The sequence below is a fragment of the Coenobita brevimanus genome, chromosome 41 (assembly GCF_032717465.1).
Source record: "Coenobita brevimanus isolate Jiangsu-jjx chromosome 41, ASM3271746v2, whole genome shotgun sequence".
Taxonomy (NCBI): domain Eukaryota; kingdom Metazoa; phylum Arthropoda; class Malacostraca; order Decapoda; family Coenobitidae; genus Coenobita; species Coenobita brevimanus.
In genome coordinates this window covers 17,787,572-17,810,480 of record NC_136994.1, presented here as the reverse complement: position 1 = coordinate 17,810,480, position 22,909 = coordinate 17,787,572, and the positions used below count along the sequence as shown (strand labels likewise).

The 22,909-nt window shown below is 39.5% G+C and overlaps 1 protein-coding gene and 1 pseudogene across 2 annotated transcripts; both read left to right on the top strand.

Annotated features, from left to right (window-relative positions):
* Positions 1 to 1,529: 1,529 nt before the first annotated feature.
* On the top strand, positions 1,530 to 20,947 carry LOC145397496 (non-selective voltage-gated ion channel VDAC2-like). Of its 2 annotated transcripts, none has more exons than XM_080270556.1 (3): positions 1,530 to 1,683; positions 12,562 to 12,791; positions 19,517 to 20,947. In XM_080270556.1, exons 2-3 carry the CDS (start codon positions 12,593 to 12,595, stop codon positions 20,164 to 20,166), a joined length of 849 nt encoding a protein of 282 aa, XP_080126682.1. In that variant the 5' UTR covers positions 1,530 to 1,683; positions 12,562 to 12,592; the 3' UTR covers positions 20,167 to 20,947. The 2 variants fall into 2 exon arrangements, with proteins under 2 accessions (XP_080126682.1, XP_080126681.1); XM_080270555.1 differs by lacking the exon at positions 1,530 to 1,683 and adding an exon at positions 7,139 to 7,208.
* LOC145397582 (5S ribosomal RNA) lies at positions 9,491 to 9,610 on the top strand (annotated as a pseudogene).
* Positions 20,948 to 22,909: the final 1,962 nt, after the last annotated feature.

Below are 22,909 nucleotides of genomic sequence, written 5' to 3'. Positions count from 1 at the left end.
AAAAAAAGATACTAGGCTAGAAGATAACGTTGCCATATGATCAATGATTTTTTCTACAGTATGATACTTCTCTCCTCGAGCCACTCACTGTTTACAAAAGACAAAATAAAAGCTGGATATTTGAGTAATGGTGTGTTTGATTGATTTTAGGACATCATCATCGTTGTCATCACCCCTGCCACCACCAACGTCATCATCATTATTATTATCATCACCACCATCATCATTATCATTATCATCATCACTATTATCATCACCCCCATCACCACCACAACCATCATCATTATCATCATCATCATCACTATTATCATCACCCCCATCACCACCACAACCATCATCACCCCCACCCCCACCACCATCATCACCCCAAAGTTGCTCAAAACAGGACTAATAATAGGCAACAAATTGATGCCTGGTGGTCTGGTGGGTCAAGGTGCTCCAGCCAAATGTGCCCCTTTATGGGTGGTACGTCCAAGGGTCGGCTGGGATTACAATATAGGCTAAAACATAATAAAAAGTATGGAGAGTTTGGAGTGTGACTAGGGAGAAATAATATTAATGAGATGCAGAGATTTGTTAACCATTTCAGTCCAACGGTTTTTTTTATTCTTGCTATGTATAGGCGATTTTTTAAAGCTAGGAAGTCTTCAAAAATTCACTACCAAAGGACTCATTTGTGTACCGAAATTTCATCTGATAGCATGATGAAACTATAAATCAATATCATCGTTCTGAAAGGAATGAGTGACAAAGGATAAGTAAGGAGATGTGACAATTAATTAAAATACCTTTACTAAGTTTCGGTTATTTTCTTTAGTTAACCCAGAAACGTCGTTTTCTCTCATCACTTTTAGTTGTTGAAAACGAATTAACGGGGTAACACCTATATTTAGATGACAAATCATCTAAGGGAAAACAATAAATTATTTTTAATTTAGCTCTATCTTCAGGATAATTCGAAGAAATGAAGGAATCAAAGACATCTAAACCACTAACTGCTACAATAATCTACGATAATATGTCAAAAACTGACAAAAAATTTTATGGCGTAAGTCAGATACTTTTTTCAAGATACATATTTTTTGGTACTAGCTGCCCGATGAGACCGGTATTGAAATCGTGACTGAACCTGAATTCCGTCTGTAAAACCTATATGAATTTTATGTCGTCGTTGAGATGCTTTTGGGTACATAAGATTTCTTGTGAAGGACCTTCAAATAAAGCGGGGTTAAGGAATCCGTGCCGGAGGTGATGTGGCCCCCTCTCCCTTGGTAGCCAAGTGTGGAAATAACACTCTTATTTTTATCATTTATCCATTATTGATGCTTGTGTAGGAGGCATATATTCTACTTAAACAACGTTTACTAATATCGACATATTTGCTTAGCACGTCAACATGTGTAAAGTAAATTACGGAGAAATTAGAAAGTGTCTCCATTACGAGGATGAAGAGAGAACTAAATACGGATAATTCTACTCTGAAATGTTAAGGTTTAGATATGTCATATCTTTCTGCGATCTTTATCGTAAATGGGTAAATATAGAATGCCTAATATAATGAGTTACTCTTTCATTTGTACCAAGTCAACTTAAATATACGAAATTCTTCCATGAAAATTCCTACCTGTCGTCTCCCTTACTCAGCTGATCCTCCAGTCGCGTGAAGTGCTCGGCCCTAGTCAGGTAATATTCCTTCTTGTTTTGTCTTTATTTATTTTGTCATGGGTGGTTACAACCCATGTAATCAACCTTAAAGCTTCCTTTGATTGCTGGGGTATGTTATTGATGGTGTGGAGGAAGTAGGCAGTCTGAAAATGGGTGAAATGAGGACTAGGCGTGAGGAGTGAGAGTAGCAGACGACGCATATAAGAACCGGCAGAGCCTTGACATTCGCTAAAAACTCGTTGTACTGGATTGAAAACCACTCTGTCCTTTTTACTGAGCCCAGAGGAGTAAAGCACTGTACACTGATAATTTCTAAAGTATATAGTTAAGATCAAGTGGGTTACTTAAGTTACCATTGGAAGCTCAGGATTTCCCCCTTACGTCATTTTGAGAGGCAGGTGGTTGAATGACTTGAAATTTCCCCTTAACCTAATTTATCTGCACACAGTATACTTGGTTTTTAAATGTATGTAGTGCATAATATATGATACATGTAATTATATCACCCCATAATGCCATAACTTTTCATCACATCCTCTTTAATGTAGGGGAATGAATAGGGTTATGTAATGGTAATGTAATGTTATGCGTTGTAAATAAACTGGTTCTTTAAGTTTGGCACTGTCATTATATTAATTTTTGTAATAGTAAAGGTTATGTGCTTTTAAGAAAGTTTCTGCATCCCCTTTCATAAAAACTGCTTGTCTGAAATGCTAGTTTGAAGGCCTTTAAAATATGGTTGGTTTTCCTTATAGTTCCTTTGGTATAACATTTAAAACATTGGTTGGGTATTTTTTTATTTTTGTACCGTAACTGGTGGCAATTGTATAAATAATGGATATCCCTAAAATACTAGTTATATTCTAGATTCTGTAAATATTAACTGCCATTGATCCTTAAAATACACTGACCGCATTATACTACATCCTCCAGCCCTGTGACCAAAAAATACGGTAAAGTTTAGTTTGAAAAATTAGAAAATGCAAGAAAATAGATATATATAGATAGATAGATAGAAGAAAATTTTTTAAAGATATTTTAGTGATGGGGTTAATGGAAATATAACCCATGCACTGTGATGTAAAAAGGAAATAAGTAAAAGCCATATCAAGAGTAAGAGTGGCATTTTTGTAGTGTAGGGAAGAAATATAAGTAGAAAGTCCTGGATCCAATTGAGCCATTGGGATGCTATTTTCATTTTATTCATGCTTGTTGTTTTCATTGTACAGTACTGTATTCTTGCTGTCATACCTATTTTATTAAGCTTATGGTAGTGAATTATTGAGGTTAGGTACAGCAACCATAACCCCTTCAGTAAGAGCCATTTAGTGATACAGCATTCCTAACGTCAGTAAGAGAGTCCTTTTTCCGGAGGATTGGAAGTCAGGTATAATTATTCCCTTGTACAAAGGAAAAGGGGAAAAAGAAGTGTGTGGTAATCATAGGGGCATTTGTCTTCTTAGTATAATAGGAAAAGTGTATGGTAGGATACTTATAGACAGAGTTAGAGAAAGAACAGAGAAATTAGTTGGAGAAGAACAGGGAGGCTTTAGGAAGGGAAGAGGTTGTGTAGATCAGATATTCATTCTTAGATCTTTAGTGGAAAAGTTTCTAGAGAAGGGAAAGAAGTTGTATGCGGCTTTCATGGATTTGGAGAAAGCATATGACAGGGTGGATAGACAAGGATTGTGGAAAGTGTTAAGAATATATGGAGTAGATGGGAAGTTGTTGAATGCTGTGAAGAGTATGTACGATGGTGCGAAGGCTGCAGTGCGTGTGGATGGTGAACTAAGTGAATTTTTCTCTTTGAAAGTTGGTTTGAAACAGGGATGTGTCATGTCTCCATGGTTGTTCAATCTGTACATGGATGGGGTAATAAAAGAGGTACAAGGTAGGGTAGTGGATGTTGGAGTGGCCCTGGTGAGAGAGGATAGTGTTTGGAAACTCCCTGTACTGTTGTTTGCAGATGATACTGTGTTGTTGAGTGGGGATGAAGGGGAGCTGCAAGGCTTGGTGGATGAGTTTGAGAGAGTGTGTAAGAAACGGAATCTCAAGGTGAATGTAGGGAAGAGTAAAGTGATGGTCTTTGAGTGAGGTGAAGTTAGTGAATGTACAGCGAGGTTGGATGGTGAGGAATTGGAAAATGTGAGTACGTTTAAGTACTTGGGTAGTGTGATGAGTAAGGATGGAGGACTTGGAGGGTGAAGTGCATGAAAGGGTACAGCAGGGAAGAAAGGTTGCTGGTTCTTTGAAAGCAGTGATAAGAAACAGGGAAGTGAGCATGGAAGTGAAAAAGTTACTGCATGACAGTATTGTGATACCAACTCTGGCGTACGGAAGTGAAGCTTGGGCATTGTTGGAAGGACACAAGTCAAGAGTGAGAGCAGTGGAAATGAGTTATTTAAGAGGAGCCTGTGGAGTCACGTGGAGAGACAGGCTGACGAATGAGGATATAAAGGAGCATTGTGTGGATGTGGATGTGATAGGAAGCGTTATGAGGAACACACTGAGGTGGTTTGGCCATGTGGAGAGGATGGAGGGTGAAAGACTGACGAAGAGAGTGTATGTGAGTGAGGTGGAGGGGGGAAGAGGGAGGGGGAGGCCGAGGATGAGATGGAGGGATGGGGTGGAGAGGTATATGAGAGAGGGGGGAGTGAGTTGGGAGCAGGGGAGTGAAATGGCGGGGGACAGGGCGACTTGGAGGCGATTTGTTTGTGGCCACCCCAAACGGGATTGAGGCGTCTGGCAATAGATAGATAGATAGATATAATTACCAAGTAGTGCCAAGATTAACTAAAAATGTCACTTGAATCAAAGGGCCTAAATTAGTGTTTGAGATATTTAACAGCTGAGTGTGAGGTTCCTTCAAATGCAGAAAACAGGAAAATTCAAGATATCAATTAAACATTTTACATTGATTATATCTTTGAGACTATTTTTTCCCAGTGCTAGAAAGTTTTTATGTGGCCTAGTAGGAAAACTTTTTCAATAAATTTTTGCAAGACACCCCAGTAGTGTTGAAGGGTTTTGACTAGACATCAACAACATTGACTCCTCTACTACAAAATCTCGAGTTGAATAAATTATGGTAGTTTGGTAGTACCGGTGGTTTGTGAGAAATTTAAAGAATTGTTAGTTTGCCCCTGCCCATAAAACAACTAATTCAAAAACAAACAGCCACCCATTATGGGATTGTGGTGTCTGGCTGTAGATAGATACTGGTAATTTGTTGCTGTTTTATTCCGTTGACCACATTTACATGATCAAATGGGGCTTTGTAGCACTTTTTTTAAAATAAAATTTTGCATAGAATTATAGTACAGTAGTAGTTGGAACCCCAGAATAATTGAAATGTGAGCCAAGAAGACTGCAGGCTGAAGTACTCCTGTGGCTCACCATCCTCCAGTTGGGGGTTAGGGAGAGAGCTGAGGGATGTTTGTATGGCCAGGCAGGGGAGCAGCTCTGTTAAAGCAATGCCACTGCATGAAGGCATCCTCTCCAGCACCTTGCATACAGAATAACACCTTACATAGTCACCTGTTATCATTTTTATATTTATTGATACTGATGATCATTATTATTTTTATTATTATCAGTCATTATCATTGTTGTTATTCTTTCTATATAGCCAAATGCAATACTTCCGTAAGGGTCGTGACGTTGAGTTAGTTCCCCTACGGGGAAAGGTGCTAACTCTCCATTAACCCACTTGCTAACATATATGGGTTGGTTATATGGTTACCACCCAGCATTGTACATAGTTTCCCTTTGCTGCTATCACACAGTTTTTATTCTGCCTTAGAGAGTGTTCAGGCTCTCTTCTAGCCCACATGAAATAATCTGGAGATAGCAAACTAGTGATGACACCTAACTGAAGGGGTTTTAGAAATGTGTTTGCTATGCCATAATGGTTTTTAGTTTGTGATTACCTGGTGCTGAATTAAGCTTTGACTGGCTGATCATTGACAGGTAAAATATTTCTGTAGCAAAAATAGTTCTCCAGAGACAGCTCTTTTGTAAGTGCATTGAAGACAGTGGGAATACTGAATGACTTTTTATCAAGATAGCATTTCAGAGTTCCCTGATAATTCTCAGTGGAGTGAATGTAACTGATAACACCTGTGGGGTTCTCAGTATAATATTATCTTATCAGCAACATTTGTATGATACCTGAGGCAGAGGTTACACAGTCTTAACCCCTTATACAGTCAGAAGTATCCTAGAATAGGTAAAATGGTTCAGTAGTTGCCAGCCTAGAAAAAGCATTTTATTGAAAAGCTTTATACACGTTTAAGGGGCCTATTGTAAGCTGAATAGAATCAGGTTCTTGCTTAAATAAACAAAAGCACAGTACAGTACCATACATGATACTGAAGACTTAAATTTTGATTTGCTTGGGCATTTTTAATTAGTCTTATATTCATTCTGCCAAATTTGTCATTATTTAGTGCACATATCATGCTTAATTAGGAAATGGTAAGTTCATTACCTTATTCTCTTGAAAGTTTACACCTAAGAGTGAAATATAAATGATCTGTGCTTTTGAGAATTTAAGTATTTTCAAAGCTTGCCTGGTCTAACCTATGGTACTTAGGGAACTGTATCAGCTGATATTTAGTTGTGGTGAATTGTAAGGGGACATAGTGACAGTAAAGTATGCTGTACTGACCTGGATATTAACTCTGTCCTACAGATAGGGTACTGTCTCAAAACTTCAACATTCTGAAATGGTTCGAGAGACTATACTTTTTGCTGTCATAGACTGGCGAGATAACTTGTCGTTAATAAAGTACTGTATCACTTCTTTGATTGAATTGGAGTTTCTCAAAGATGAGTTGTTTTACAGTGCGATACTTTGGGCTAGTTGGTTTTGATTTTAGCATAACTATTAACCCATGCTGTGCTGCAGAGCTCATATGAGGCACAATGGTCAGCACTGGCATTACTGTAAGCCTCGTATGAGGTACAATTTACGTTGGTTATGAAACAGTGACTGAGGGAAAGTAAACTATCTTACAGTGAATCAGCATGGCAGGGGTTAATAATATCATATGTGTGTATAGTAATTCTGGGCTGAGCACTGTACAAAGTAAAGTGCCTTTAGTTTAAATATAGTGTAAGAAGTTAAAAGTACTGCATATAAATTTTGTGGCTGATGTCTTGTGGCTCCCAATCATGAGGACATAACCCATTCAGCAGCAGGCTGAAGTTGCCTTTCTCCAGCAATCCACCATCCCACTTTCTGGGGGATGGGGAGGGAGTTGCAGGACACTTACATAACTGTTGGTGCCACCATGCTTGCTGTCCATCTCAGTCAGCATGGATTATGTAAAGAACAGTATAGCATTCTCTAGATTACAGCTGCCTAGGTCATGTCATCAGCCAGATTGGTGTAGTATTACCATATATATAATTTTAATGGTTGTGGATGAGGCAGTGCCACATAATTGTCTTTCACCTTATCTTCTGCTCTAGATAACCTCCTGATCGCTTAAAATGAAGCATGATAACACAAAACCTCAGACCATATTGAGGGCGTCTCGGTGAGTGGTACTGTACTAGTGCTGTAAGGTTGTTGGTTAGTTTATTCTTTATTTTTTAATAGCGCTCAGTAATACATTAGATTTTATTATTTATTATTATTTAATATAATTTTACCTTCTGATTTGCTAAAAACTGACACCAACATGTCCCTCACCTTTTGTTCTGACCAGAAAGGAACTACTAAGTTTTACATACAAAATTATGACTGATTAGTAATCACTTGACACACACACACACACACACACACACACCTTATCTTGAGTGGTTTTATGGAAGATAAGAGCTGGCTTACTAATGCTGCAGGCTTATCATTTTGCAGTAAGGAAACATTTTAGAGCATTTTTGTGTAAGTCTCATACCAAAGTGTCAGGGTTTCATTAACTGTGTGACATTTGCCAGATTATAGCAGCAGTACTGTAGTTCAATTCTACCCACATGCTGAAATGGCTGTGAGGATGCCGCACTTACAGCTATGGCATATTTAGCCTAAGTTTGTTATCCCCTTCTTGCTCAGATGATGGCCAGGTATAATAAGATTGGAGGTTTGATTTGACTAATAACCAAGGAACCTTATTCCTGTGTCAAAACTAAGACTAGTGAATTTCTTGCAGTCATGACGTAGTATTGGAGTTGTGGATGTGGTCCATTTCTGTCAGATAAAAAAGCAACCAACTGTAGGCTTGAAGAGGGTGCAGGTTAGGCTGAAAGAGCTGTTTATTTTGAGTATCAGTTTGTGGGTATAATTCATTGATATGAACAACTTACAGCACTGAAACAGGCCACGGAGTTGCTGGTGTTTGTCCAAGTACTGTATACTGGTAATATTGTTGCCAAGTTGCCTGGAGCAGTGACAGTTAACCCCTTTACTTTGATGATATTGTATTGTACTGCCTGTCTTGCTTTACACCTCTAGATGGTTTTATGGAATTTATATATTTTTTTCTATCTATCTATCAATCTATCTGTCTATAGCCAGACGCCATAATCCCATAAGGGGTGGCCGTTTGACTTTCAGTTAGTTGTTTTATGGGGAGGGACACAAACCTTCTACCAATCCACTTGCTGACATGTAGGGAACACGTATGGGTTGGTTATAAGGTTACCACCTGGTGTTGTATGTGGTTTCCTGGCGTACATGAAACCATTAGGCTTGTCACTGAATGTAAAGCCACCTGAAAAGGAAAGAAGAGTATTAAAAAGTGACAGGAAAGATTGGAGAAATAGGAAGAGAGGAGGACAGACAGAAAAAAATAACAAAGATGAAGGAAGAAGTAGGCAGCACTACATAAGTGATTTTTTTTAAATTAATTTTATTTATTTTTTTAATACCAGGAGAGTTAAGTCCCCGCTGATGTCTTCAGTGCTATATCACTCTCCTAAGCTGAGTATGATCATCTGGTATAGTCGCGGCACATGAGTTTGTAGGTGTCATTATCGTACCCTTGCAAGCAACAGTCAGCAGTGCATCTGATTTTGCACCATAATTATATACGAATATTATTATATACGTATCATATACACGAAATCAGAAGCACTGTTGATGGATAGGTTGCTTGGGCATGATAATGACACCTTCACACTCTTGCGCCGCGACTGTAGTAACAATTAATATAAACCATCGTTGTAAAGGCGGTTAAGATCAGAAGTTTGGCTCTTCTCTTCATTACACTGGTTTATTGCTTATGGTTACACTTATTTAAATTCTGTTTATTTATTAATTATTTATCCCCCCACAAGCCACTGTTATTTTGCATTTTAAAAAGCACTGGATGTACTTCCCTGTTACATTAGCCCCTTCAATCAGATATCCATATTCTGGTTGATATAGTACTTTCACATTAACTTGGCCCAGGTTTTCATCCATTTGCAATTTATTTCACATAGCTCAGTGAGAGAAAAAGAAAATATATACCTTGGCTCTACGTCATTACCATAGCACTTCTTCCCGACCAGCATCTTATTTGAGTATGGTATTAATATAAAGTTACAACTCAGTATCCAAGATGGAGAGATGGCAATATCAGGCCAAGTAAAGGTGAAAAGAGTACTGTACTGTATATATGATTTTCTTCATTTAGACCTCTGACCGAAAGGGATACTGGCTTTTGACTTGGATTTAAGGTGTGCCTAGTTGGTTGTACCCCTTTGTACTGTATATTTGTACAGTACAGTGCAGTGTTTTGCATTCTCCCTAGTGACTGTATTTCTCCCCTCTGATCTTTATGCCACCCACCCCCTCCCTCCTTTCCTACGGTAAATATAGTAGTGTGTATCACCAGAGGATAATTTTCCATACCACGTTGAGTACACCGCTTCCCATTCGATCAGCGAAGTTAAGCAACGTTGGGTCTGGTTAGTACTTGGATGGGTGACCGCCTGGGAACACCAGATGCTGTTGGCATCCCTACGTCAAGTGGGGTTGGTGGAGGATTAGTGCCCCTCCCTGTAAAACAATTAACTCTAATCCCTTGGCCACCCTGTCTGGGATACATGGCGTCTGGCAATGAATGAATGAAAAATTGTAGTCTCTCTCTAATCATCATTGTCATCCACCTCCTTCCTTTTTCTTATTATCGTACCTAAAGATGGGGTGAGATAGGACACAGCATTAAGAAAAGAAAAAGAAAGTAAGTGAGAAAGTCGGAGAATCATCAACAGCAGTGGATAGTAACAATGATAATGCAGTATGTCTTTGTATATAAACAATATCGTATTTGTTAGTACTGGATGTCATTTTGTTTTTCTGTGTAGTGTTCCTCTTGACTCACTTGCAATATCAGATAACATTTGCTGACCATAACTTCACTTTTCTTACCCATCATAGGTTTAATATGAGGTTGGAGATCATTATTGAAACCAAAACTGGAGTAATTAAACGCATAACACCCAGATGATGAGATAGGAATGTGGAGGAGTCAAGGATGAAGGAGTGGATTGGCTACCATAAAACATAAAGCCTCAGATACAATGATCGAGATTTCCGTTTATTTATTATTCGGTACTAAATCGTCTTATGTCCTATTATTCTTGGAGTTGCTGTAATTATCTTTTTCTTTTTATGTTACATTTTCTGTCTTTGTTTGGCATATTTTTGTATTAAGTGGATTTTACCTGTGTATGTAGCTATTGGATTTTACTTCAGCTTTTTAAAATGTATTTGATCCTCACCCCCATCTGTAGGTAGTTTAAAAAATGATGATAATAATAATAATAATCAGAGTGGTGGGAGTAATGTTAATGAGACTTGATTGTTTTACAGCACCCTTTATTGTAGTATGGCTCATTCTTCTGGCTGACTTGACTGGACATAGAGTGAAGAGATTATTGAAGTTTGTTTCAGATCCCTCCATATTAAAGTCTTGCAGTCTGAATTAAAAAGTTTGGAGGTAGCAAGAGTAAAAAAAAAGAGTCAATATATTTACAGTGTTAAGAATCTTTTTAAAACTCTGCTTCCATTATGTCGTGGCTCTCACTCTTCCAGCTGAGTTGACTTATACCAGTGAAGCCATAGACTGTCTCACTTGCCAGACAACCTCCATGGTTTATTATGGTGTATGGGTAATCCATTTACTTATGACACTTTCTTCACCTGCCTCTTGATTGTTTTTGAATGGCACTTGCCATCAGTGCTTGAGTTTATAAGATATTGCCAGCAAAAGTAACAGTAAAATGTAGTTTGTGTGATAATCCTAACTTTCTCCTCACAATTGTACATAAATGTAGGACAGGATGACCTGGAGGTGATAGTTTGTGGTCACTCCTTCAGGGATTAAGGATTCTGGCTGTAGATAGGTAGATAGATAGGTTAGAAAGACTTAAATAAGAGAACTGTCTTGAGCATACCCATCAGAAATAGGCCATGCCTCTAATTAGTGTTTATAGCTTAGTTGTCTCATTGAATAAGAATGGAAATCTCTGTCATTGAGGATATAATTTGAGTGCTTTTGCTATTTCTCCTAGCCCTTGTGTTACAGGCGTAGAGTGTCTGTGTTAGTGGTACAGTTAGGGGTTATAGGAAGGCTTTTAACCACTTGAACCTAGGTTATGTCCTTCTTACTATATCTTGTTGCTGTCAAAGGAAGGATCTCTCATTTTGAAGGGGTTTATTAATACTGTATCTAACCCCTCCAGTTAAAAGTTATGTATATCCTAAGGAAAATGACAAGGGAGAATGCAGGAATAAAATGAAAATGATGGATAATGACAATTGACTGTACTTGGACTTCGGTATGAACAGATCTTGAATTTGGCTCTCTGTTGTATTGTTTTCGTTTTTGCTTGGAGGAAACAAGCTATGGGCTCCTGGTCTTTGGTTCCTTCTTCCTAGCATTAAAAAACAGGTAAATAAATAATGAGGTAGTGATTTGTGGAACTTCTTCCTCTACAGGATTTAGTGATGTACCAAACCTGTATTTAGGATAACTATTTCAGTCTCTTCTGTACAGTAGTGAGTGGTCACCCTTGCATGTATTTGGTATTTAGTATGATGTGCGTTTTATATGGGTGTGTGTATGAATTATGGATGTATACTATAGTTATATTCAAATTGTGATGCTCCCTTCAACAGCTACACCTATTGATGTTTCTGCCTCATGTATTACTCCTGTGCACACCAAGAATTTAACTTCCTCTCCCCTTCCCCTTCCCCTTCCCCTTCCCTCTTGCTTGTAAATCACTTGCTGTTTGTCCATGTTTGCAAATATTTTCCTGCACATGTTTAAGCTACTCGTGTTCATTCTCTCACTTGGAGACCACAGCTGAGATATTCATGCTTTTCTGGAGAAGTAAAGTTTGGGTCTTGGCACACATGTTCCTTCCCCAGCACTACCCCAAACAACAAGAAATCTTCCAATACACTAGACAGCTTTCTTGGTCTTAAGTCAGGGCTCGATAGTTCCATCTCTTACACCTCTCCGATCTTCTCCCCTATGTCAGTGTCTCTTCCCACATTGATAAGGTAGACAGATAACCCCATTTAAATACAAACAGAATCTACACTACTCCTAGAAAGATTATACTGATGTTCATTCCCCTTGAGGTATAGGTAGACAGTAATCCCCATGGAATATAAATCAACACTGACACAAAACGAACCGCTGTATATAAAATGCAAGATCACAGGTAAAAAGAACTGTTGTATACATAAATCAGGATTCTAGACATACACAAAAACCCACCCAGCCTCACTCTTTGGCCATCAAGATAAAATGCAACTTTTATTTACCATCAAAAACATCTCTCTTTCCCCCAAACAAGCAGACAAAACCACAGAGTATTGAACCAGACTAACCAACCCATGCAGCCACACAGTTTTCTAAAATTTAACACATATTTTCTCTTCCCCTCCAACAGACCACAAACCCCACCACAGACCCCACAAAAGATGTCTCCGCCAGTGTACGCAGACCTCGGGAAGTCTGCCCGTGATGTGTTTGGCAAGGGGTACCACTTTGGCCTCCTCAAGCTGGAGTGTAAGAGCAAGACCAAGACTGGGGTTGAGATCACAGCGGGCGGCTCCAACGCTCTCGAGTCTGGCAAGGTGGCTGGCAACCTGGAAACCAAGTATAAGGTGAAGGAGCATGGTGAGTGAATAGATATAAGGTGAAGGAGCATGGTGAGTGAATAGATGCAAGGTGAAGGAGCATGGTGAGTGAATAGATGCAAGGTGAAAGAGCATGGTGAGTGAATAGATATAAGGTGAAGGAGCATGGTGAGTGAATAGATGCAAGGTGAAGGAGCATGGTGAGTGAATAGATATAAGGTGAAGGAGCATGGTGAGTGAATAGATATAAGGTGAAGGAGCATGGTGAGTGAATAGATATAAGGTGAAGGAGCATGGTGAGTGAATAGATATAAGGTGAAGGAGCATGGTGAGTGAATAGATATAAGGTGAAGGAGCATGGTGAGTGAATAGATATAAGGTGAAGGAGCATGGTGAGTGAATAGATGCAAGGTGAAGGAGCATGGTGAGTGAATAGATGCAAGGTGAAGGAGCATGGTGAGTGAATAGATAATCCAGTTTGTAGTCGTGTTTGAAGTGATCAGGAGGAAGTTATCAGCTACCATCAGATTATTTTACACATTTTAGGAGAGATTTGTTGAATTGTAGGAGTTAGAGAGAGCCCCTGCCAACTCAGGGATACCCTTCATTAGTCCCTTCAGTATGAGAGGGCTTGGAAATAATTAAGTAACCTCTGCAAAATAAGTTGCTAAGGAAGAGCTGCATTTTAGGAAGCAGTGATAAGGAACAGGGAAGTGAGCATGGAAGTAAAAAAGTCTCTGAATGACAGTATTGTGATACCAACTCTTACATATGGAAGTGAAGCTTGGACCTTGTTGGAGGGACACAAGTCAAGAGTGAGAGCAGTGGAAGTGAGTTATTTGAGAGGAGCATGTGGAGTCACATGGAGAGACAGACTGACAAATGAAGAAGTGAAGGAATGTTGTGGTGTGGGTGTGGATGTAATAGAAAGTGTTAGGGGAAATACATTGAGGTGGTTTGGCCATATGGAGAGGATGGAGAGCGAGAAACTGACGAGGAGAGTGTATGTGAGTGAAGTGGAGGGAGGGGGAGGCCAAGGATGAGAAGGAGGGATGGAGTGGAGAGGTATATGAGAGAAGGGGGTGTGAGCTGGGAGTAGGGCAGTGAAATGTGGGGTCATTGCGACATGGAGGCAATTTGTTTGTGGCCACTCATTACAGGATTAAGGCGTCTGACAATAGATAGATAGGGATAATACTGTACCGGTACTGTATGTTATTTTCTTTTTTTTTTAGTGGTATTTAACATGTTGTTCTTTTGACCTCTGTAGTACAGTATTTAGCTTGTGCAGGTTTCTTTTCCCAGTTGTCAGATATCCACTACGTTTTCTTCGTAGGTAGCAACATGTTCTGGGAGTGGTGTGAATGGTATTATAGTACCGGTAGTGTTTTTGGTGGGAGTGTTGAATAACACTTCAACCATCCACAAATGTGATTTTCAATTGAACTTTGATGTTTTTATGTACAGTAATGTGCGTACACTCTGACTAATACACTTAAATGTACACTGATATCCTTGAAATGTGACAGATTTTATGAGTGTTTTAGTTTTTGCTTTGGTAGTTATGGATACTCATTATTTTATTAAGACTAAGCAACTGACACATGTCCACAACAACAACAAAAGCATAGAGTGGCAAGGGACCTGAGGGGTACACCTTCTTGTGGTGGCACTGACCTGGTTATACAAAGGCCTCTTAGCTTACTCCCTATCCTCCAAAAGGAGGCTGGTGGACTGCAGGAAGAGCAATTTTAGCCTGCAGTTCACGGGCTTCATGTCCAGATGAGCCTGGGGCCAAAACACCAGTAACATACAGGGTAACAGCAAATTTTTTCTTAACGCTTTCAGCCTTAATATCATTTGTATTTTATAATGAATACTGTACAGACAGTTCATAATTGAGGACAGACCTCTTGTAGTGAAGGGATTAATGATTGCTGTATCTAACTGTATTCAAAAAGTCTACTAAGCTAAATGAAATTGTCAGGGATCACAAGATGCACATAAAATTACATCATCAGGTGAAGAGGTTAACTGAATGAATCATAGCCAAGAAAGTGATCAATAAACTAGTGTCTTAATACTTGATCACACAGGTATGCAGCCAAGTAACTTTTTTTATGCAGGTATTGCTTAACTTTCTCATTGTCAGAACAGCTCTAGTACTGTATATTGTTTCAGCTAATGCCAGAATTGTGGGAAAGAAAAAGGTTGCTGGTTAGGGAGAAAATATATAGGGGAGAAGATTAGTTGTAGGTGATGTGAGCCGGGGATGGTTTCAGTAGCACACTTCGCCACCACCACATTCTTGGAGGTGGCCTGGGGGTCTAAAGTATCTATGGTTTATATATACACACACATAAACACACACCATAGACTAGTTGGGCCACAGGTTGGGTCCTACACTTCCCTTTAAACCTTACTAACTAAAAGTAGTACAGCCACACCGATCCTCCTGTCTGACTACACTTAGCTATCAACCCAAATGAAAGGGGCTAATATTTGTCCACAGCATTTAACTAGGAGACCAAAGAGATAAATCAGAGGCATATGAAGGAAGTGGAAGGTGCTGAGATGAAGGAGATAAACACATACTAACTTTTCACATCGACTTTGGAGGCATCTTTGCACCTTTTCCGTAGCTAATTACTTTGCATATAACACCTTAACATTTCCTTGTATATTACTGATACTATAATGTCAGCATAGTTCGCATCAGTAACATACAGGATGATATCGAGGTGTATCAGGGAAGAGGTGTTACAAAATCCCCAAAGCCACTTGAAAGGTGACCCTCTGTGTCTTTTATCTTTAACTTCCCAACAGAGTCTCAGCATCTTGTTCAGAAAGTGTTTATCATGATTGATTTGTGTGGTTTTCCTGTCTGGTTCAAAGGAACATACAAAGCATCTTCTCATCATGAGTACACTAGCCAGCACAGGAAAGTGAGGCGTAGGAGTGAATTATTAGGACAGAGATTCATGCCAAGCCTCTCTTAGCTTAGAAATAGTAATCAGCACAGGAAAGTGAGAAGCCAGAGAGGTGGAATATTGGGACAGAGAAACATACCATGGGTCTTCACATCACAAGAATATAAACCAGGAGAGAAATTTAATACAACAGGCAGAAAATTAGTCGAACTTTTGTCCTTGCCTGTATCATAGGGTTAATAGGTACAGAGAGGGTTGCCAGTTGGTCCTTAACATCTGGTTGCTCTTGCTGAATGGTCTGGTATGTGTGGAATTTTGTTTCCCCAGTTTTGTAAGATGGTCACATACGAGCTATTTTTACCAAGCCCTGTTTCACGTGTTCTGGAGGCATGAGTGGATGTATGGCCTTGTTCACTGGATACTAGGTTGCTGTACTTTTGCTCTGTGTCTTCCTAAATCCTACCTACACCTTTTAATGTAGTTATACACAGAATCATGATGAATGACGAAATTCATGATAATGTGAGTGTCAAGGAAAATAATAAATTGCACTTAGGTACATAATACCAACTCAGATTGTCATACCAAATGCCAGGCTTCCTCTTAAGCAATCTCCCTATTGAGGTTGGCCATGGTACAGCTATTTTCTGTGAACTGGGAGCTAAACCAAGTGCCAAAACCAGCTAGATTAGATATGTACTAAGATTTGTAGCATTGTAACAGTCTCGGCTTTGTCTGACTTATTTGTTTGTGGCTGAGTTTTCCTTCCTAAGAGTGACAGTTGTGTGGAAGTTCCCATGCATGTAGCCGTATGTCACTCTTGTGCTACTATCTCCCAGAGGCAGTGGTAGTGTTCAATACTCAATCTCAAAACCACTCACCCTGTTTCCATCCCTGTATTGCGTACCACATGGGCAAGACAGGGTGTGGCGTAGTTGTGGCTATTTGTGGTGTCGTGTGGTAGTTGTGACGTGAGGGTGCTGGAGGAGGGCCAACGGACCACCTGACACTTTAATGCAGAGACAGAAAAAGTGTTGACAATTGCACCATGATAGTACTGTGATAAATAGGAAGTTGATAAGTACAGTGCTGTGGCCATTGTGTGTGTGTGTGTGTGTGTGTGTGTGTGTGATAGAGAGAGAGAGAGAGAGAGAGAGAGAGAGAGAGAGAAGTTGATAAGTACAGTGCTGTGGCCATTGTGTTTCTGTAATGTGTTTGTGTGTGTGTGTGTGTGTGTGTGAAAGAGAGAGAAAGAGAGAAGTTGGTAAGTACAGTGCTGTGGCCATTCTGTTTTTGTAGTGTGTGTGTGTGTGTGTGTGTGTGTGTGTGTGAGAGAGAGAGAGAGAGAAGTTGATAAGTACAGTGCTGTGGCCATTGTGTTTCTGTAGTGTGTGTGTGATTGTGTGTGTGTGTGTGTGTGTGTGTGTGTGTGTGTGTGTGTGTGTGTGTGTGTGAGAGAGAGAGAGAGAGAGAGAGAGAGAGAGATGGGGACAGAGAGAGAGAGCTTTGGTAAACAGAATTATAATAGAATTTCACTTAAATCTCAGATTAAGCATTTTACACTCACAGATGATAACAGCTTTTCATACGATTTTCAAATCAGAAGTTGCTCTCAGTCCTTTTACAGTGGGAAGCAAATCATATGGTGGCAGCAAGAATACGAATGTTAAAATAGTGATTATCATGATTCATTAATGGATAGTTTCAAACCATGTTCTCTGAGACACCTAAATAAAATGGAGTTGAATCCCAGTATAAAGAATATAACCAATATGTCAGTGTCATTTAGTAAGGTGGTATAGAATTTGGTGATGATGGTGGTGGTGGTCGTGGTGATGATGGTGGTGGTGGTGGTCGTGGTGATGATGGTGGTGGTGGTGGTCGTGGTGATGATGATGATGGTGGTGGTGGTCATGGTGGTGATGATGATGATGATGGTGATGGTCGTGGTGATGATTATGATGGTGGTGGTGGTCATGGTGGTGATGATGATGGTGGTGGTGGTGGTCATGGTGATGATGATGATGATGATGATGGTGATGGTCGTGGTGATGATGATGATGATGTAGAGACTGGTATTGGTCTGGGATCTCAGGCCAGGAAGGCATGTTGACATTTTCTTGACATTAATGCTGGTTTTTATGCACCACACTCTCCCCCTTTCCTTTTTTTTCCTCTCTTCTAATTTGCATGGTGAGAGGTCTTATTGTTTTTGATGGTGTTGATGGTGATATTATTGATGAAAATGTTACTTAGGATGATGGTAGTGATGAGACAATAATGATTAAATTAAGACTGATGACAATATGAGGAGGTTGAGGATAGTGATATAGTTGTTTACAGTAATAAATTTAAAGTTGATTATATGTTCAGGTTAATAATGATGTAGTTGATGATGATAGTGGTGGTCTTGATGATGGTGATGATGAACTGTACCATAGACAGTAAATGCGTGAAACCATCAGTAGTCAATACTCCTTAGCGTACAAGGGGACAGTTTAATCAATATCCAGTCACTATTTTTGTTGCGTCACATTCTCTTCACTCTTGACACAGACCCTTATCTTCTTCCACCTTTCTTTCTCCTTACTTCCTTCCAAGACTCTTCCACCTTTCTTTCTCTTTCTTCCAAGGCTCTTCCACCTTTCTTTCTCCTTACTTCCCTCCAAGGCTCATCCACCTTTCTTCTTACTTTCTTCCAAGGCTCTTCCACCTTTCTTTCTCCTTATATCCTTCCAAGGCTCTTCCACCTTTCTTTCTCCTTATATCCATCCAAGACTCTTCCACATTTCTTTCTCCTTATATCCAAAGCCATTCCACCTTTCTTTCTCTTTTCTTTCAAGGCTCTTCCACCTTTCTTTTCCTTTACTTCTTCTAAGGCTCTTCCACTTTTCTTCCTCTTTACTTTTTTCCAAGGCAGATTTTCTTATATCAGTTGAATATTAATAGCAGAGAAAGAGAAAAAAAAAGTGATATATACCTAGAACAATATAGTGTTTGTTGTTGTATATAAATGACACTTGTACATGCCCATTGTCACTATACTCCATTTACTCTAACATGGCTTAAAATTCCATCTATCCATCTTGAATGTTAAAATTTGAATTCTAGCAAGAGATTCGCACTAGAATGGCACTAGTCATGCAGTGCTATGGAAAGGATGTAGGCTTGAGTGACAGGAAATAATTGCAAATCATAACAAATCTGGACCAAGTTAAGGTATCGTAAAAAATCTGGGCCAATTTAGAGTATTGTAAAAAAAATCTGGGCCAAGTTAAGGTGATCAGCAATTACATGTTTAGTTTTCAGATAATTTACATTAATTTTGTACACTTGTTATCATCCAGTCCTTTTAAAGCCCCATCAGGAGCAATGGGGCCTGGGACTAGGCAGTTTCATTCTAGTTATTTAAGGGTGAGAGGAATCAGTGACTTAGTTACTGCATTATGGGAGCAGAACTCTGCCAGTCAACCCTTGGATTTAAACTTTCATATAGTTGTGTGATTATGATGGTACCCACACTCCCACATCATGGCCACATGGATGTATAGGTTTTTAATGATGTTGTGTGATTATGATGACACTCCCACTCCCACATCATGGCCACATGGATTTATAACTTTCTTAATAATGTGTAATTATGATGATACCCACACCAACATCATGGCCCACTGTATTTATATCTGTGTATAGTGTTGTGTCATCATGCTGATACCCACACTCCCACATCACAGTCACATGGATTTATAACTTTTTTAGTACTGTAATGTTGTGTGATTGTGATGATACCCACACTCCCACATCATGACCACTAATCTTGTCTTCGTCCCCACAGGTCTGACATTCACCGAGAAGTGGAACACGGACAACACCCTGAACACAGAGGTGGCCCTGGAGGACAAGGTAGCTAAGGGCCTTAAGCTGGTCCTCAACACCACCTTTGCCCCACAGTCCGGCAAGAAGTCTGGTGTGCTCAAGTCCACCTACAAGGCTGACGCTCTCTCCATCAACCTGGATTCCACTCTGGACTTGGGGGGTCCTGTTATCAATGGCGCAGGAGTAGCCAGCTACAAAAACTGGCTTATCGGTTACCAGATGAGCTTCGACACGGCCAAATCGAAGCTCACCCGCAATAACTTCGCCGTGGGCTTCACCAACCCTGATTTTATCCTCCACACTTATGCCAACGATGGTGCGGAATTCGGCGGGTCCCTCTACCACAAGATTAATCCTGACCTCGAGGGTGCTGTCGACTTGGCCTGGTCTGCCGGCTCCAACACCACCAGGTTCTCAATTGGCTGCAAGTACGCTATGGATAAGGACGCCGCGCTCAGGGCCAAGGTAAACAACTCCTCACAGATCGGCTTTGGCTACCAGCAGAAGGTCCGTGACGGAATCACCCTCACACTCTCCACGCTCATCGATGGAAAGAACTTCAACCAGGGCGGCCACAAGGTCGGCTTGGCCATGGAGTTGGAGGCATAAACCCTGTAATGGGAGACCACCGATTGTGTTAATATGAAGTACAGAAATTGCCCTTGGTCTGCCTTGCACTGCAGATGCTAGGCCGGACTTGGAAAGGTCTGTAATTGTTTTTTTAGCTTTCTGTAAACACGAGACACTGGAGCCAAAATGAGCATATTGTTTCTCATTATATTGTAAAAAGAAAGAAAGACAGGAAGGGTGAAGTTTCCAGGAGATGCTTGTTCCTTCCCTACAGTGTATGGCACACTTTATTGTACAATTAAAAGGTAAAAATTGCATGTTCTTGTGCCCAAATTGAATGTCCGGTCACAACCCAAAGGCTCATTTCAAGTGGAAATTTGTAGAACCTCTTCCTTTGCGATTCATGTTGCACATACTCCTTGATATCCTCTTGTGTGTTATTGATGCAAACTATACCGGTGTTAAAACTATATAAATAACACACAGGAGAACATTAAGGTGTAATATAAAAATAAATAGGTAAGGAAGAGGAGCTACGAAGATGCATGTTGTGCTGCCTAGAATTCAGTCGTAAGCCAGCACAGCCCAGAGTGTGTCCAGTATTTCTCGCCAAGTAACTGATAGATTCCAGTAGTGTAAATGAGCATTGTACATTAAGCATTGTTCTTGTCAGGAAAGCATCTTGTATATTATACTAAAATGTTTATAAACTCCTGCCTCAGAGACGAGGAAAATGTTTATGACGGGAGTGGAGCGTTTTGCAGCTTAATCCTATTGTCTTTACTCAATTCTCCTTCCAATTAAACAGTGAAAAGTCCGATATATGAGTTTTATACCCATGGTCAGAGATAGGAAACATATGTGAATGCAAGAATGTTGCATTAAACCCTCTCCTGTATGGCTGCCAGTTGTTTTTTGTAGATATTATAAAACAGACACACCTTCCAATAGCTAAAATCCTCAGATAATGAAAACCCATCTTCAAGGGCCCACGCAGTCAGAATTTAGCCTTAAAAATTCATTGCTATGCTGCAAAACATCACCAGGGACTAGAGACTGCTTGTTTACAATGTACAGTATATGCTGGTTTAGGGGAAAAAACAAGTTAAATCATCCCCAAATATGCTAAATGATAAACAGTATTATGTGATGTTTTCTCTGAGAATGACTGAAGCTGGTAAAGTTGAAAGTACAAAAACGATGGATGACATAAAGGGGGCGGGGGGAGTAGTGGGCTGGCAAATACAGAAGTTAGTAAATCCAGTATGTGTTAAAACTGAGTCTGATAATATGCAATGAGAGGCTGAATATTCTTGTATTATTTTGATTTTCTTTGGGTTTGCTCAATGTCCTTGTATTGATTTTCTTTGGGTTTTTTGAATGTCCTTCTATTATTTGGATTTTCTTTGGGTTTTCTGAATGTCCATGTATTTTGATTTTTGGGGGGTTAGCTGAATGTTCTTTTATTATTTTGATTTTCTTTGGGTTCAATATGACACTGCAACTTAAACCTATTTCAGTATACAGTATATGGAGGTTGTTTTGTAAGTGGAGATAATTATATAGAGGGTTGGCTATACTGTATTCTGCTGATCAAATGTGTGGTTACACAACTTAACATTTCCTGAACACCCTTTGACACACGTAAACATAGCTAGCAAAGCCCTTCTACTTTTCACAATGCCCCACTTTGTACAGACGTCCCTTCCCCACCTTTACTTTGTTAATTCTAATTATCACTCTCCCTCTGAGAAAGTCTGGTTTTGCGGTGGACTTTTATAGGAACTGACACTGAAAAACATACTTGCTGGTGACTGTTGATGTAATTAAGCATTGGAGAGCCCCTTATGGTGAAGATGTTTTGAAAGGCAGTATCTCATTGTTATCATCATCATCATTATTTTCAACATGATTTTTTGTGTATATCTGCATCATTTCCAGTATAATATTTTGTGTATACCTGCTGAATGTAAGTGTTAAAGATGTTAGTGTTTAAAAGCAAAAGTTTATGTTAACTAGTGTGAGTGAATCATTTAATTAGATCAGGTGTCACAGTATAGGATTAAGTTTGGTGCTGGTAGATTGCAGGTGTTATAGAAGAATGTTTATGAGATCAGGTATTGTGAAAAAAAATGTAATTGATCAAGTTGCAATTACAGGTAGCAAACTTGAGTAAAAATGAGTGCACAATCCCTTCTGTTATGGACAGTTATTTTATTCATGCAGATGTCAATCAGGATAATCGTATCTGCGGAAAAATGTACTGTAGTTGACTTGTTTTCATCTGATGGAACTAACCCACTCAGATAACTTGCATACTGTACTGTACTAATGTGTGGTTGTGTGAAAATCTATGCGCCTTAATTGTGTGGTAAGAATGAATCTCCTTGGTTGCCAGTCAGATTTAGCCTCCAGTCTCATTCCACTTGGCCATCAGTAAGCCAAAAAGGAATTACTGATCTGTCAGGTTAGAACAAACATCCTATACTGTAGCAGAGACAGGAAGATAGGTATGTGAGAAAATATTGATGTGTAGGCTATTTCTTTGGATATTCTTTTGATAGTTATACACAGTAACTTTGCTGTTATTGTTTGTATGTTCTTCCCATCTCACTGTATGTTTAGTGTAGATGGTTAGGATAGTATAATGTGTATGGTATTAAGAGTATGGTTTGTATGTGTGTATAAGAGAGTGAATATTGTGTGGATGCGTGTGAGGGAGGGACTTGGTGTAAGAGAAAATGTGTATTGTTTGTAATGCTGAAGGTCAAATGTAAGTTAA

Excerpts from the sequence above, each read along its gene's own strand:
- LOC145397496 (XM_080270555.1), top strand. The coding sequence starts at position 7,162 with ATGAAGCATGATAACACAAAACCTCAGACCATATTGAGGGCGTCTCG. Across the intron at positions 7,209-12,561 it reads ACCATATTGAGGGCGTCTCG|ACCACAAACCCCACCACAGA; the intron begins GTGAGTGGTACT and ends CCCCTCCAACAG. Across the intron at positions 12,792-19,516 it reads GTATAAGGTGAAGGAGCATG|GTCTGACATTCACCGAGAAG; the intron begins GTGAGTGAATAG and ends TCGTCCCCACAG.